This window comes from Cetorhinus maximus, chromosome 4 (genome assembly GCF_964194155.1).
Source record: "Cetorhinus maximus chromosome 4, sCetMax3.hap1.1, whole genome shotgun sequence".
In the NCBI taxonomy this organism is placed as follows: Eukaryota; Metazoa; Chordata; class Chondrichthyes; order Lamniformes; family Cetorhinidae; genus Cetorhinus; species Cetorhinus maximus.
The window spans coordinates 40,260,494-40,276,130 of record NC_135882.1 but is presented as its reverse complement, the minus strand read 5'-3'; the positions used below and the strand labels follow the sequence as shown (position 1 = coordinate 40,276,130).

At 43.6% G+C, this 15,637-nt stretch overlaps 1 protein-coding gene across 1 annotated transcript in view; it reads left to right on the top strand.

Annotated features, from left to right (window-relative positions):
* Positions 1 to 15,637, top strand: part of itga9 (integrin, alpha 9) — a 574,702-nt gene that overhangs the window by 368,565 nt on the left and 190,500 nt on the right. The window contains exon 18 of the mRNA XM_078540091.1: positions 9,938 to 10,088. Within this exon, the coding sequence (XP_078396217.1) occupies positions 9,938 to 10,088 (151 nt within the window). The remainder of the gene's footprint in view (positions 1 to 9,937; positions 10,089 to 15,637) is intronic.

Genomic DNA, 15,637 nt, shown 5'->3' with positions numbered 1-15,637 from the left:
AGCTGGAAAAACTCATCAGGTCTGACAGCATCTGCGGAGAGGAACACAGTTAGCGTTTTGAGTCCATATGACTCTTCATCAGAACCATACGGACTCGAAACGTTAACTGTATTCCTCTCCACAGATGCTGTCAGACCTGCTGAGTTTTTCCAGCTATTTTTGTTTTTGTTTCAGATTTCCAGCATCCGCAGTATTTTGCTTTTACCCCAGAACATTAGCCTGGGCCTCTTGATTACTAGTGCGGTAATAATACCAAAATGCCTCCATCTCCCCCTGGATACACCAATGGCCTAACATAAGCCTTGGATCTGCGGGCAATGACTAATGCGTTTGAATGAACTGTATGAGACCAAGTTATGCTGAACACAATGTTTGTTCTGACTTCCTTTGAAATTTCAAACGTCATTACTGATGCTGTTTGTGCAACACATAGTGTAGTATTTAACGGAGCATGGGCATCTTGCTTGTTGGCTGGAAAGCCTCTTTTAGGGAAGGCATGCCATATTAACTACCTTCAGCTCTATTGAATGGCAGTGCCACTGGGAAGATGGTGGCTGCTGCTGCCATGGTGCCTACCCGAGGCCCAGCTTTGTTGCAGTATCCCAGGCCTCAGGTGAGTGATGGCGGGAGGGGGTGGGGTTGCTGGATGAGGGACAGCAGCAAGGTCAGGGGGCTGGCTCTTAGCACATCCCACCTGCCCTTCCTGATGTAAGATCCCTCGATCATGCAGCGAGTGGCTCTGAATGAGGGCTACCCCCCGCCCCCACCCCTCCGGGGGACCTGCAAGGAAAATGCATGGGTTTGCTCCTCGTGCTTCCCGCATGACAAGCCCCCTGTTTGCTACTGGATTTAAACTAGCGGCAGTGGGATGAGGCCCTTAAGTGGGCATCAGTTGCCCATTTAAGGGCTTCAGTGGGTGGTGAGGCAGAAAGGCCTTCTTGTCAGGGACTTAACTGAGTTGGAGGTGGGAAGGTGACAGTATCCCCACCTGCCACCCTCCTGCCTGATTAAATGCCCCTTGCCACCAAACGTGCCACGGGGAGGGCATTAAATTCCACCCACAGTATGTATGTATTCAGAATCTTGAATGTAATAAAACGTCCCACGACATTTCGCAGGAATGTTAACAAACAGTATTTGACATTGCATCACATAAGGAGAAATTAGGACAGTTGACCAAAAGCTTGGTCAAAGAGGTAGATTTAAAAGTGTCTTAAGGGAGGAAAAAGGTGTAGAGAGGAAGAATGGTTTAGGGAGAGAATTCCAGAGCCTAAGGCCTTGGCAGCTGAAAGCATGGACACAAAGGGTGGAATGATTAAAATTGGGGATGCTCAAGAGGCCAGGATTGGAAGAGCACAGATTTCTCAGGGGCTGTGTAGTTGGAGGAGATTACAGAGATGGTGAGGAGCAAGGCTATGGGGGAATTTGAAAACAATGATGAGAATGTTGAAATCGAGGCTTGCTTATCCAGGAGCCAATATAGACCAGCGAACACATAGGTAATGTCTGAACAGGATTTAGTGAGAGTTAGGACACAAGCAACAGAATTTTGGAGGAGCTCCAGTTTACTCCCTCTAATAAATTCATATGATACAATTCATCATCAGGCAGCTTAGCACTGCCTTGTCGAGTACAATTAGAGATGAGCAATAAAAATGCTGGCCTAGCCAGCGATGCTCATGTCTTGTGAAAGATTAAAAAAGAGCGTGTTCATATAGAGAATGTGTTCCAGAATAATTATCTGCCTGGAGACCTAAACCAATGTTCCTATTGGTTCGTCATTGTATTTTATGATGTAAAGTCAAAGATTTTCTTTTGTGTATTTGATAGGTTTCCATTTGAATAGAATGTGTCTGTATCCCAGTCGTAATGTGGCAGTAGTGAATGTAACTGATTGTCTTGGGGACTAAGAAATTTTTAAATATTGTTTATGGAATTTGAGCATTGCTGGCAACGACAGCATTTATTGACCATCTCAAGTTGTCCTTGAGAAGGTAGTGGTGAGCCGCTGCCTTGAACCGCTGCTGTACTTGTGATGTAGATACAGCGACAGTGCTGGGAAAGGAGGGAATTCCAGGATTTTGACCTGTTAGATTTTCTTCTGAATTTAAATTCATCGCTTGAAAGGTTAATGCTATGCTGGCCCGATGGAGGGTTATCGACATGAAACGATAACTGTTTCTTTCCACAGATGCTGCTTGACTTGCTGAGTGTTTCCAGCATTTTCTGTTTTTATTTCAGATTTTTCGTACCCGCAGTATTTTGCTTTTTAAAAAGTACTGTGCTGTACTTACCTAAAAAAGTAAGGACAAACCGCAGCTCCACTCTGGATATTTGGTGTAGACGGTACTTCCACTTCAAACAGAGGGAGGGAGTGCTGTTTAGTTTTCTGTGGTTAAATCAGATCAAGTGGCATAAAATAGTGAAAAAAGTTATAAAATGTTGCCTGCCTCAACTATATAGCCATTAAATTATTTAATGTTCATACTTTCCAGCCAGCTGTTCAGCCAATTTCCTTCAATAAAACCCATTCAGCCTCAGGCTTTGCTTTAACACGAACTGTTCGTGTTTTCTTTTTGTTGCCATTGTGGTTTTGGCTTCAGCATGAATTGTTTTTATTTGAATATCCATGTTTTTGCAGTGACGTAACAAATTATTATCTCATGGAAAGTATAATTCAAACGTTCTTTTGTACACTGTCACAAAGGGCAAGTCTTTCCCTGTGGGCCCCTGAACCCTGCTGTCAGGCTGACATGTAGGTCAGAAGCTGCACTGGGCGAGAAACAGTCACTCAATGTGAATTTCCCAGAGTGGCCAATTGATGACCAGAGGGCGGGCTTGCTGCCCAATTAAGGATGGTGAGCAGACTCTCGAAACTGGAAGGCCAAACAGAGGCCTTCCAGCTCTAAAGGAGCAGTAGACAGCATTGGAACATAAGTAAGGAAGAGGGCACTTCAAAATGGAGGTGCCCTCCAACATTTTGCCTACCGGAACCTGGATGGCAACTGGAAAATCCCAGTTGCTCTCCTTGGCCTTAAGCGGCTGTTAAGAGCCAGACTGGTTACTTGCCACATGTGGGTGGGTAAACCTCAACCAACTGCCATCCACTGCGCCCACCCCCCCCTATCCCGCCTATCCCATTTCTGTAAAAATGGCTCAGGAGCTGTGATCCCAGCCCTGGAAGAGGCTAAAATGGAACCCCAAAACTGGCTCATTTACATTGACTTACATTTTTAAAATTCAGTATTTTTGTCATTTTAGTCAACTTCCTATCTGCATTCGACATGGTTATATCTGATACTGATTTTCTCTAAGTGTATTACTACTAACAATCCCTACCTGGCTTCCTTTTAGAGCTGAAAATTGAGGAGAATAGGGGAAAGAGAAGAATAGTGGGGACTTCAGAACTCTCCAAGTCCACTGTGGGTATCGATTTGTGATGGGACAGTTGCACTTACTTGTATAAGCAGGACTAATCCTGGTGTTTTTATCCTCCCATACTATGAGGATCTCCAATTGAAGCTTTAGAATTACTAAAACCTGTCAATTGCAAGGGATCTTGTTCCAGCTTGGAATAAGAATTGTACTGCTCTTAATTGGAGTCCTGTTCACTATGTATTACCCTAGATATTACACCATTGTTAACCATTGCTACGGACAGGTTGAGAGAGAACTGCTGGAATCCCTGTTTCCTTCCCAACTGTCCATAATCAGTAAGCTTTTGAGAGGAAGATGTGTGTTTTTTAATTCCTGAGTGTGGATAATTTGATTAAGCAGCAGCAAACTTTTGGAGGCTTTAAGTAAAGAGAATTGTTTATTTACTTGCTCACCACAAAATCTAGCACTACAGCACTCACAGCCACAGTTACAAACACGCTCAAGGAAATTACAGTTAAAGAAAATAGTGCACTTATCCAAGTTATAAACAAAAAGAATGGTTCATAATTCACGTTATTTTCTTTCTCTGGAAAACACGCATTGCAGGCCTGATGAAGAAGGCGTCCTCACTCCTGATGGGTAGTTTAGGTGAATTCAGCAGCTGAACTCACATGCCAAAGTCATTTCAGGATTCTCTTGACAGAGTGGACTTTCTGGAGGCCATGAAGTTAGTCACTTGTAGTCTTGTTACCAAGAGGTCAGTTTGTTGTATGGGTGGACCTGAAAAGGAACAGGCTTGGAGACCTTGTGATGTTACAATCCTCGGTTCTTTTAAGGCATAGGTATTACTGCCTTTTCTGTTGCTGCTGCCTCTTATTTTCTGCAGTTAATATTTTAGTTATTACAAAGGGACAAACATTGGTACCTTACCACGTGACTCCTCACAATAGCAGTTCCTTTTTCAGATATGGTGGTTGTCTTGGATTGATTAGACGCATCCTGGTTTATTGTTTTCAGATATTCATCCTGAAGGGTTAAGACAAACACCTTCTTTCTTTCAAAAAAGGCCCATTCAATTCATTATTGGATTTTGATGGTCTCAGGATATGTGGAATTAACGCCTTTTCATCTGGGGTGTGCCCTTTTGTCTCTGCTGGACAGTGAGGCAGTTTTTGAATACACATGGCAAGTCATCTGACTTTCTCTGGCCATCTTTGCAGCACATTGTCCACTTTTTAAAGGAAAAGTGAATTTCAAAGAATCCACATTGCATAATGTTCATATCTTAAAAGTCAGGAATACGATGTGCCATTCCTCGGAATGACACCCTTTTGTACTCATGTATTTATATGGTGTGAAATATGATTACAATGATCACTTCAGCTTTTTTTAATAAATACTCTGACTGTAGTGAAGTATAAACAATTAAACTAGTGTGATACTGAGCTGGATTTTCTTGGAGTTAAGCCAACTCCAGAGGTCCTTAAAAATGGTGGATGGGACCCGGATGTGGAACAGCCAGGGAAACAGTAGAAGATGAGGGTGCATCATCAGAACCATCATCCTCCTCACTCGCCTTTACAGCCCTGGGTTGGCATAAAGGTGGGTTAGATGATGTTGACTGCTGGGGCGCAGTGGGTATCCCTTCCAGCCATCAATGTGCCACCAGCGCGAATGTCTAGTTGTGGGTACACAGCTTCTTGGGTATTTCTTGGAGATCAGCACTTGTACTCTGAACGTCCTGCTGCAGGTCACTGAGTGAGCCATGAAGCTGTTGCAGGATATCACCCTGCTCTTGCATGCGATAACATTGTGCTGCTGTGAGGTTAATGGACTGGGCAAAAATCTGACCCACTGTTTCCTAAATCTTGGGTGACATGCATTTTCACATTTCCTGTTTCTCTGCCACTTTGCTTGTTCTGAACACCAACCTCTCTTGTGCCTCTGTAAAAGTTTCATGATAAAGAAAGCTAACTGAACCTCTTTTAGCTTTTGCTGTGCCCAGCACTTCATCCATTTACATGTAACATTCTTATGAATTTTATGTTGGCTGGAATCTCAGATAGTAAAACTTTCCAATTTAACTTATTGTGAATAATCTGGAGAATTGAATTTATTTGGCAGAGCATTTGTATTATGATGTGGTTATCTGCATTCAAATAATATCAAAAGCTGTAAGAGTAAACCTTGGTCAGTTTAGGACCATTGGCTGACCTTGACCATTGGACAACAGGTTTTTAAGTCCCTTCATGCAACAGTTTGTACAGTTTTCACTTTGTGGTGTTTATTGTTTGTTTAGTCAGCCTTGAAATGAGCAGCCCATGGGTTTGAACATAATTGCCTGTTTGCTCATTGCCACATAATGTTGATACATCATTAAAAAATGTGGCAGTAATTTTGCAACTGAAAACTCCTGGTGTGGAGCCTCCCTTGATGGCCAGTGTGCTAGATTTAACTCCTCCTAATTTTCAGTTCACCAGATTCCTTTTCATACCTCCATACTGGCATGAATCTCCTTGGGTCGTGTAAGGAACATATTTTTTTATTTCTGTTGGACTGTTGTAAAGAACATATCTTTTTATTTTCTTGGACTGTGGCTTTAAAAGCTACCTTGGCTGCAGTTGAAAGACATGTTCACTAGAACAGGATGAGGAATATCTACAATGTTGCTATCCTGGAACATAGGGTGCCATAAGAGAACAGGATGGTGCTGGAAAGGAGTTCTGGACTAGGGGCAACTGCTAAACAACAGCATTTTAATTGGCTCCTGACCAGGTGACCAGTATTTGTGTGGCAACAGTGCAGGCAGAACAGCTCCTAGCCTGCAAAGAGGGAAGACCTGAAACCTCCCTCTCCTGTGTTTGTAAGATTACAGCAATTCTTCCATAATAGCTAGCTGGCTATCCCTCACATCTCTATAACCTGCTTCTTTGAAAACCCATGTCAAGAGAAAAAGGGGGGGGAAAAATCACCAGTAGAGACATTGAAAAGCAAGTTTTCCAACTAGTGAACCACAGACAAAATGCCGGGAGACCACCCTGTGTCATCAACAACAAACTACAAGGAATTTGGAAGACATCAATCAAAATCAACCCATCTAATCCTGTACTCTGGATTGGTGCTATTGACCTATTTTACCTCACCCTTAAAACCCATGTTTTGTATTTGTGTGCGTGTGTGTGTGTAGGAGTTTAAGAAGGGGTAGAGTTTAAGTTATTGAGCTAGAAGTTAGCAATTCATAGTTCTTTCTTTTGCCAGTAATTAAAGACAATTTGTTCAATAAACAGTTATTTACTTAAGTTTACAAAACTGGTGTTCGTATTCTGTTAATCTAAATTAAACCAATTAAGTTGAATTGGGGCAATCTGGTGGCTTAGTCAAACTTTTCCCATTTGTTGGGGCTCAGCGAATAGTGGGGCTTGATATTACAGTGCACTATCCCCAGTGAGTCATGACAATCAGGAGCGTAGAGTCAGGAGAAATCATGGCTCTGCAAACCCGACTCCTGAAAAACCCTATGCCAACCTGTGCCCCTCCACCTTCCCTCCATGGCCTTTATAGCCCCTATGTCAACTTAGTACCAACTCATGCCAACCCATGACCCCACTGAAAGCAGGTGCACTTTAACATATGCAAAGTACAACCTGCCCCTGTTCCACAACCCCTGAAAAAATTGTAAGGGATGGGTTTTGTTGGGGGTGCAGGAGACTTCTGGATTCGGACCTCCAGTGCTATTTTGGATAAGCTGGGACTCTCCACCTCTGTGCGAAAATTCAGGCCATTGTCTCACTTCCCTCTTTAGCTGGGGACTGTGAATAATGGTAAGGTGGCAATAGCAGGAAAGAGGGCTGGACAGCAATCACTGGAAAATCACAGCTGTGGCTGTGATTGTACAGCAACATTCTGCACCAGGAATGATAACTAACTCAATTCATCCCCAGTGTATATTCAGAAATAACCTGCAGCAATTTCTGTGTTCCAGATCACAGAAAGATTGAGATATAAATGTATTAGGTCAGTGGTTCTCAAACTGTTTTGGTTGAAGTTCCCCCTTTCAAATAAATTATTAATCACCCAGTCCTATTCAAATTATAATGCTAAGTAATACTAATAATATGGAAGTATTGCATATAAAGAGTGTTTTAGTAGTTTTTTTAAGAGGTCAGGCATTTACCTACTGATACCAGTGAGATGAGTGTGTCTGCTTCTTATTGCACAGCCTATCCTTGGAAGGAACACAGAGTGAGCTGGAGACCAGGGAGCGCAGAATATGAAGAAAACATTAGGGAAGCAGGGAAGAGCAGAAGGAATGAGAAAGCAGACCACAATAGTAGGAGCAAGGAGAGAGCAGGAGCAAGGGGCGAGCAGGAGCACATGGGGGTAGAGTAGGAGCACAGGGGGAGAGTAGGAGCTTGTGGGGAATGGGCAGGAGCACATGGGAAGAGAAGGAGCCTGGGAGGGAACGGGAGCAGAGGGGGCGGGAACAGAAGGAGCTGGAGCGGAGGGAATGGGAGTAGGGGGAAGGGGAGCAGAGGGAGGGCAGCTTAGGGAATGGGAGCAGAGGGAACGGAAGCAGGGTGACTGGGAGTAGAAGGAGGGGAACAGAGGGAGTGAAAGCAGAGGGAGCGGAAGCATTGGGAACGGGAGCAGAGGTATCTGGAGCATGGGAGTGGGAGCAGGAGCATTAGGTAGGGGTGTAGAGGGAATGGGAGCAGAGGGAACGGGAGTAGGGGGAAGGGGAGCAGAGGGAAAGGAGCAGGGGGAAGGGGAGCAGAGGGAGCTGGAGCAGAGGGAGCTGGAGGAAGGGCAGTGGGTGCATTGGGAAGGGGAGCAGAGGGAATGGAAGCAAATGGAGCAGGAGCAGAGGCAGGGGGAGCAGAGGGAGGAGCAGCAGGGAACCTGGAGCAGAGGGAGCAGGAGCATTGGGAAGGGACGCAGACAGAGTGGGAGCAGAGGGAATGGAAGAAGGGGCAAGGCGAGCAGAGGTGGCGGGAGTAGTGGCAGTGGGAGCATTGTGAAGGGGAGCAGAGGGAGTGGGAGCAGATGGAGCAGGAGCATAAGGGATGGGAGCATTGGGAAGGGAAGTTGCGCGATTTGGAGCAGAGGGAACGGTAGTAGTTGGAGCGGGAGCAGAGGGAGGAGGAGCAGTTGGAGCAGGAGCAGAGGGAATGGGAGCAGAGGGAATGAGAGCAGAGGAAACAGGAGCAGAGCTAGCGGGATCAGAGGGAGCCGGCAGCCGAGCGAGTGAGAGCAGAGGGAGCCAGAGCAGAGGGAACCGGAGCAGGAGCAGGTTGAGTGGGAGGATTGGGATTGGGAGCAGAGGGAGTGGGAGCAGAGGAAGCAGCAGCAGAGGGAGCAGGAACAGGTTGAATGGGAGGATTGGGAGCAGAGAGAGCTGGAGCAGAGGGATCGGGAGCAGAGGGAGTGAGAGCAGAGGGTGTGCGGGCAGGTTGAGTGGGAGGATTGGGATTGGGAGCAGAGGGATCTGGAGCAGAGGGAATGGGAGCAGAGGGAGCATGAGCATTGGAAGGGGAGCAGAGGGAGCAGGTTGAGTGGGAGGATTGGGAGCAGAGGGAGCGGGAGCATTGGAAGGGGAGCAGGGGGAGTGGAAGCAGTGGGAATGTGAGCAGACGGAGCGGGAACAGAGGGTGCAGGAGCAGGGCGAGCGGGAGGATTGTGATGCAGAGCAGAGGGAGCGGGACCAGCTGGAGTGGGACCAGCTAGAGTGGGAGCAAGGGGAATGGGAGCAGCGGGAATGGGAGCAGCAGGAACAGGAGCAGGGGGAAGTGGAGCATGGGGGGGGTGCAGTTCCTGCCCCTAGCCATCATTTACTTGCTTATAATTGTGCATAGTGCCTTGGGGTGATCGCCCACATTGTCCACCAGTTGTGTGCAGGCTCTAGTTTGATAAAGATTGCATTCGATATAAGATGTGTTTCTCTGATTTTTACACTGAGCACCAAAACTTGGTTTGAAGTAGTGCATAAGCACATCTTCAGGTTAGGACACAAAGATCTTTCTGAAGGTCTGCCTTTTCATTTTGTCACTGCTGTTCATTCAAATGAATGGAAATCTTTTATCTCGATCTCTAAGAAATTACTGCTGCCTCTAAACTATTTCACATTTACTGGTTATAAAGCCATCCCTGCTCCACCCCCTTCTCTGACCATGATCAGTGCTTTCTCATTTCTTGCAGCCTCTCTATTTTTCCTTAACTGTGTTCTATCTTTGGGACTAACCAGCTAGATTGCCAGGTATTTTCTGGCCTTTCCTACGTAATGCATTTTAAAAATGTGATTTAAAAAGCTAACTCTAATTCATAATGAATTATGTTAATATTCAATGGACATGAGTCATAAACGAAAACATTATAAAATTGTACACTCTAGCGAAGGCACAGATGTTGCTAATGAGATATCCCTTGCATTCAATGTCTGCTGCTTAAACTTAAATGATTGATATACCTGATGGCTACACTTTTTCCCAACTGCAGCGGATCTCCCTGTTGATCCTAAGCAGCACAGTATGCTCATTGACTATTTTTTTTCTGTTTTTTTCAGTATTGATGAGCACAAGCCTTTCTTAGCATTAGGGGCAGTGAAGAACATCTCTGTGAATGTGACGGTTCGAAATGCAGGAGATGATGCATACGACACCAATGTTTACTTTAACTTCACTCAAGAGCTCTTCTTCATCAAAATGTGGCAGAAGGTTGGTAAACAGTGGATGCATCTTGAACTCATAAGGCTAGAAATCTTTGATCTGCCTTTTTGGAACTGAAATCTGACTAAGCCTGACTTGTGAGTCATTAAAACCCAGGCTGTTGTAGCAGGTTTTTTGAAGCTTAGCTATTCATGGAAGGATGTAATGGGAACTCCTGTGGCTCCAGTTTATTTTGGTTGTAACTTATAGCGTAAAGTCTGTCGAAGAAAGGATCCATAACAGCAGTTTGGGATTTATTTTCCTTGGTGTCTCCCTCCATTTTAACAAATCAGAAGGGAAATTGCATTGATGACAGCAAAACAAAGCCTTCTGACTGTTGAGTTCAAGCCACATCTAATGAGGAAGCCTGTATCACTGACTGGGGTAGAGTGATAAAGAAAAATTATTCAGTTGAATTAACTGTGATTTTACTAGTTTGAACTGTGGTTCAGTAATGCAGCTGAGTCAAATATTTTGTCAGATCCCGTGATGCTGATACCATGATCCCATGTTCTTCTTCAATTTTTCCATTTCTAATCCCTGGCATTGCTTTGTAGCGAGCTAATTTTAGGTATATTTCTTCTAGTTATTTAGTTATAGTTTTGATTAAATGGCCTGCTCACATCAATTATTATGAATGTCTCTCATTTAAAATAAAAGCAAATTTCATCCCTCTAATAAAAGCAAGTTCAGGACCCTGAGCTTCTCTTCATAAATTAGATCCTTCACGATTGCTATCATCCAGGTTGTACATCATTGCCACTCTGAAAGACACGTCCCCACTATATTCTTGTTCTTGTATCAGTGAGTTTTGCATGATCACTTGCTCATTTTTTTTTGACAACAGGAAAGACTATAGTGTCTCAGATTTTTCATCCCTGACAGGAGGCTTCTGAAAGGTGACCTTACAGAGATGTATCAGATTGTAAATAGTATGGAAAAAGTAAATCCAAAAGATTGCTCTGCAATAAATTGCAAGTTTACAAAGCAGGTACAGACTAGTAAAAGGTAAATTTAACATGGATGTCAGAATGTTTTTCTTTGAAAAAGGGCTGTCAGGTAGAGTAATGAAGGCAAAATGTTTGAAATCTTTGACAATCAATTGGATGCTACAGTGATGGGTCATCAGGGCCATTCTTGATGGATGAGCTGAGATGGGCTGAATGAGCTTGCTCATCTTAGGCTGAATAGATGGTTCCCCAGGAACTCTGGTAAATCTACACAACACTCTGTACAGGCTGATATATTTGTCCTAAAATGTAGCATCCAGAACTGCTCACAGTATTCAGATGTGCCTAAAAAGTACTTTGTATAGCTGATTGTATATAGTATATAGCTGATGCATGAATTCTACCTCCTTGAAATTCTAGCCCCCTAGTTATAAAGGCCAACATTTGATTATTTTCACTACCTGTTCGTGACATTTTAATGATCTCGGTGCCTGGACCCCACCAAGCCTCTTTGGATCTCCACTGTTTCGAGCTTTTCACCATTTAAAAGTACCCTGTTTTATCTTTTTTAGGTCCAAAGTGGATGACCTCACAATTTCCTGTACTGAAACCCATTTGCCAGTTTTGCTAATTCATTTAATCTGTTAATATCTCTTTGTAATTTTATACTTCTATCCATGCTGCTACAATGCTACCCATCTTAGTATGATCAGCAAATTTGGATATATAGCTTTCTATCCCATCATCTGAATTGTTAATAAAACTGGTGAGCAGGTTCTTGAACACAGTTCCTTACTTGATGACACGATTCATAGATTGCTAATTAGATTACCTGCCCATTATCCCTACTCTCTGTTTCCTACTGCTCAGCCTATTTCTTAACCAGGTCAATAATTTGTCTTCAATTCTATGAGCTTCAATTTTAGTTGGCAGTCTCTTATTGGGGACTTTATCAAATACCTTTTGTAAGTTCATATAAAGAGCATCCATTGCCCTGTCCACTATATAGTCACCTCTTCAAACGTTTCGATCAGTTTCTTCAGGCATGACCTAGTCTAAAAATTCAAGCTGGCTCCCTCTGATCAGCTGAAAAATTTCAAGGTTTTCAGTCACTGTATCATTAATTGCAGACTCTAGCCATTTTCTGAAATACATGTCAGTCCAACTGATCTATAACTCTCTCTCACCTTTCTTAAATAGTTAAATGTGTAATTTTCCAATCTAATGAATGCTTCCAGGATCAAGAGAACTTCAAGTTATATTTAGGGCATTTGCAATGTTCTCATCCACTTCCTTTAACTTCCTGGGACCAAAACCATCTCATCCTGGGGATTTGTCATTGGTTAGTGCCTTATTTTCTTTATCACTGTTAGTCCATTACTGAGATGACCATATACAGTCGACTGTTCCTACCTCCTGTTAAGTGCAATCTTCTTCTGTAATTAGGTGCAAAACATACATGTGTTAGAATTTTGAAAAACAGAATCAGTGGCACCCAAGTCCCAGCCTGCATGCCACCTTGTTGTATATCCATAAATATGCAGCATGCTTCTGTTGGCAGCATGTTTAATAACGCTAATTTAATGAGATTTTTGTGTGATATTATGCTATTTTCTGAGCCAGCAACAAATTCTACCCTGCAACAGAGGCATTGATGTGTACATAAGGAGTTTGCAGATGGGTATAGATAAGTTGAGTGAGCAGGTAAAAATCTGGCAGATGGAGTATAATGTGGGAAAATGCAAAGTTGTTCACTTTAGCAGGAAGAATAAAAAAGCAGAGTATTACTTAAATGGAGAACTGTTGCAGAATTCCAAGGCACAGAGGGATCTAGGTGTTCTCGTGCATGAGTCACAAAATGTTAGTATGCAGATACAGCAAGTAATTAAGAAGGCTAATGGAATGCTATCCTTGATTACGAGAGGAATTGAACATGAAAGTAAGGATGTTATGCTTCAGTTATACAGGGCGTTGGTGAGACCGCATATCGAATACTGTGTGCAGTTTTGGTCTCCTTATTTAAGGAAGGATGTAAATGCTTTGGAGGCAGTTCGAAGAAGGTTTACTAGATTGATACCTGGAATGAGTGGGTTGTCTTATGAGGATAGGTTGGACAGGCTGGGCTTGTTTCCACTGGAGTTTAGAAGAATGAGGGGTGACTTGATTGAAGTATATAAGATCCTGAATGGTCTTGACAAGGTGGACATGGAAGGGATGTTTCCTCTTGTGGGCGAGTCCAGAACTCGGTGGCACTGTTTTAAAATTAGGCATCGCCCTTATAGGTCAGAGATGAGGAGAATTTTTTTCTGTCTGAGGGTTGTGAAACTTTGGAACTCTGCCTCAGAAGATGGTGAGGGCGGGAGCACTGAATATTTTTAAGGCAGAGGTAGATAGATTCTTGTTAGGCAAGGGAATCAAAGGTTGTCAGGGATAGATGGAAATGGGGAACTCAAAGCACAAACAGATCAACCATTATTTCGTTGAATGGCAGAGCAGGCAATGGCCTACTTCTGCACCTATTTCATTTGTTCGTATGTTTGCATCATGAAGACCTCAACATTGCCAGAGTGCTTGATATGCTTCCTCAGTGAAACTCCTGCAAGGTGAGACTGAATTTTTGTTAGCATTCTGAAGGAGACCATATATGAAAAGTCAACAAAGTGTGAACCAAGTGTTCCTTGGTAACCTTCCTGAATCCAACAGATTCTATTATAGTTATTTGCATAACCAATAAACATGGGAGATAGCATTGGCAATCCAGCTTGATGTGGCTGAAAAAGCCGATACAATCTCCTGTATCCGTTGTTCATAACAGCTAGAAAGATATTCTTTGTACTCGGAACCTTGCTTCAAACATATCAACCCTGCTGGAGTAAGACCTGTCAATCTACTCCCGCAAAGGAGCATCCCTACTCTGGTCTATCCTTGCTTCCCATCTCAACTGCTCGAAAGAAAACATTGCATTTTCCCATATGTAGTGTGCTTTAATTCTGAGCACCATCCCTTTTAGAGCAGCTGATCCATTGCTTGCCCTGTCTTATGAACCTAGCATGATCCCTACACATCAGCTAATCTGTGTAGAGAGCAAATGATAAGTATTAGGGCCCTCCAATTAATGCCAAAACACAATTGATTTTAATCATTCTTAAGGTGCATAATAGAATTTATGTTAGTCACTGAGAGCGGTCTTAAATCTTAATCTTAAATCTTAATTTAATTTACTGGGCCTTTGTTGAGGAATTATGTGATTGCCTGAAAGAGGAGACTGCTGAGATTTGGTTGTCACAGATCATTTCCTGCTGTCTGTTGGGATTGGAAACAGAAGCGTATCAGTTACAAAAGGAACAGGACTGGGTTAAAGAGCAGTAGCTTAGAGCTCAGCAGTCACAGAGTAACCAGGAACAATGTTGAGTACAATTGTAGTGGAAGGGGTGGGCTTGTCATTTTCTCAGCTTGACTCAGTTCGTGACAGTCTCATCTCTGAACCAGAAGGTTGCCAGTTCAAGCCCCACTTGAAGTCTTGAGAGTTAGCCTAATTGTGGCCTGAATTTTTGCTCTCGCGATGGGTGCACCTAGTTGGAAGAATTCCCGGTTCCGCAAATCCGACTCCTGAGAAAGTGCCCTGGATGTTCGGATTTTCAGTCTGGGGAGGAGGGGCAGGGTGTAATGGGAGTCGTGGCTGCTGACTCTGGAAGTAGTGTGGAGGCAGAGGCAGGCTTAGCGTGGATTGGGCAACTCAGTTGGAAATATGGAAGACCCGTTTGTGAGCCCAGAAGTTGATGATTCTGTTTTTGTACCTCGCAGGAGATGTCACTGAGCAGTCAGGTGAGTGCAAACTCATTAAATGTTGTCCAACTAGTTGCTGACACTGGAATAGATGGCCCATCATGAGCTTTCCATAGGAAAACATATTGTTGCTGCCTATTCACATTGTACTGACAGAGTACACTGAGCCACTTAAAGCATGGAGAGGAATCACAAGACACGGCCACGGAGATGGCAGCATTTTTGCACCACCAGCTGCTAAAGATATTCTGCATTAATATAGTTTGCTGTTATGTCTCAGGGGATGTCTAATGAACACTAAATGTGCCACAGTTCTTTGCCCATGCATCTGCCCTCTTGTTACCCATCTATCAGGATGCACCCACACTGTTGCCCCTTGACCAGGTCCCTCACAGTTGCATGCTGACATGGCAGAACAGTGCGACTCCGAGACATTGACGCAGTAGGGTAGTTAGTGATCGGGAGCACAGTTAAGCGCTTTTTAAGTAAATGTAAATACACCCTTAGATGTCTTGCTATGTCTTTGTACACTACAAAACTCAGTGACAATATTAACATTATGAAGGATGTTCTAATCAATGACACTGAGGCCCATCTGAGGTCCATCTCATATTGACATCATCAGCATCAAGGGTGTGACCGTACTGGTGAGGGAATGGAAGGCTTCTTCCTTCTCTGGTCTTTAACATGAGGTAGTAGTGAACAAAGGGTCAAGGACTGAGATGCTCCTTACATCATTCATTGTCCACCCATGCTTGACTTTAAAGGAGGCTCAATGATCAGAATCAATGATCAGATTGAGTTGATCAGATGCATCTCAAG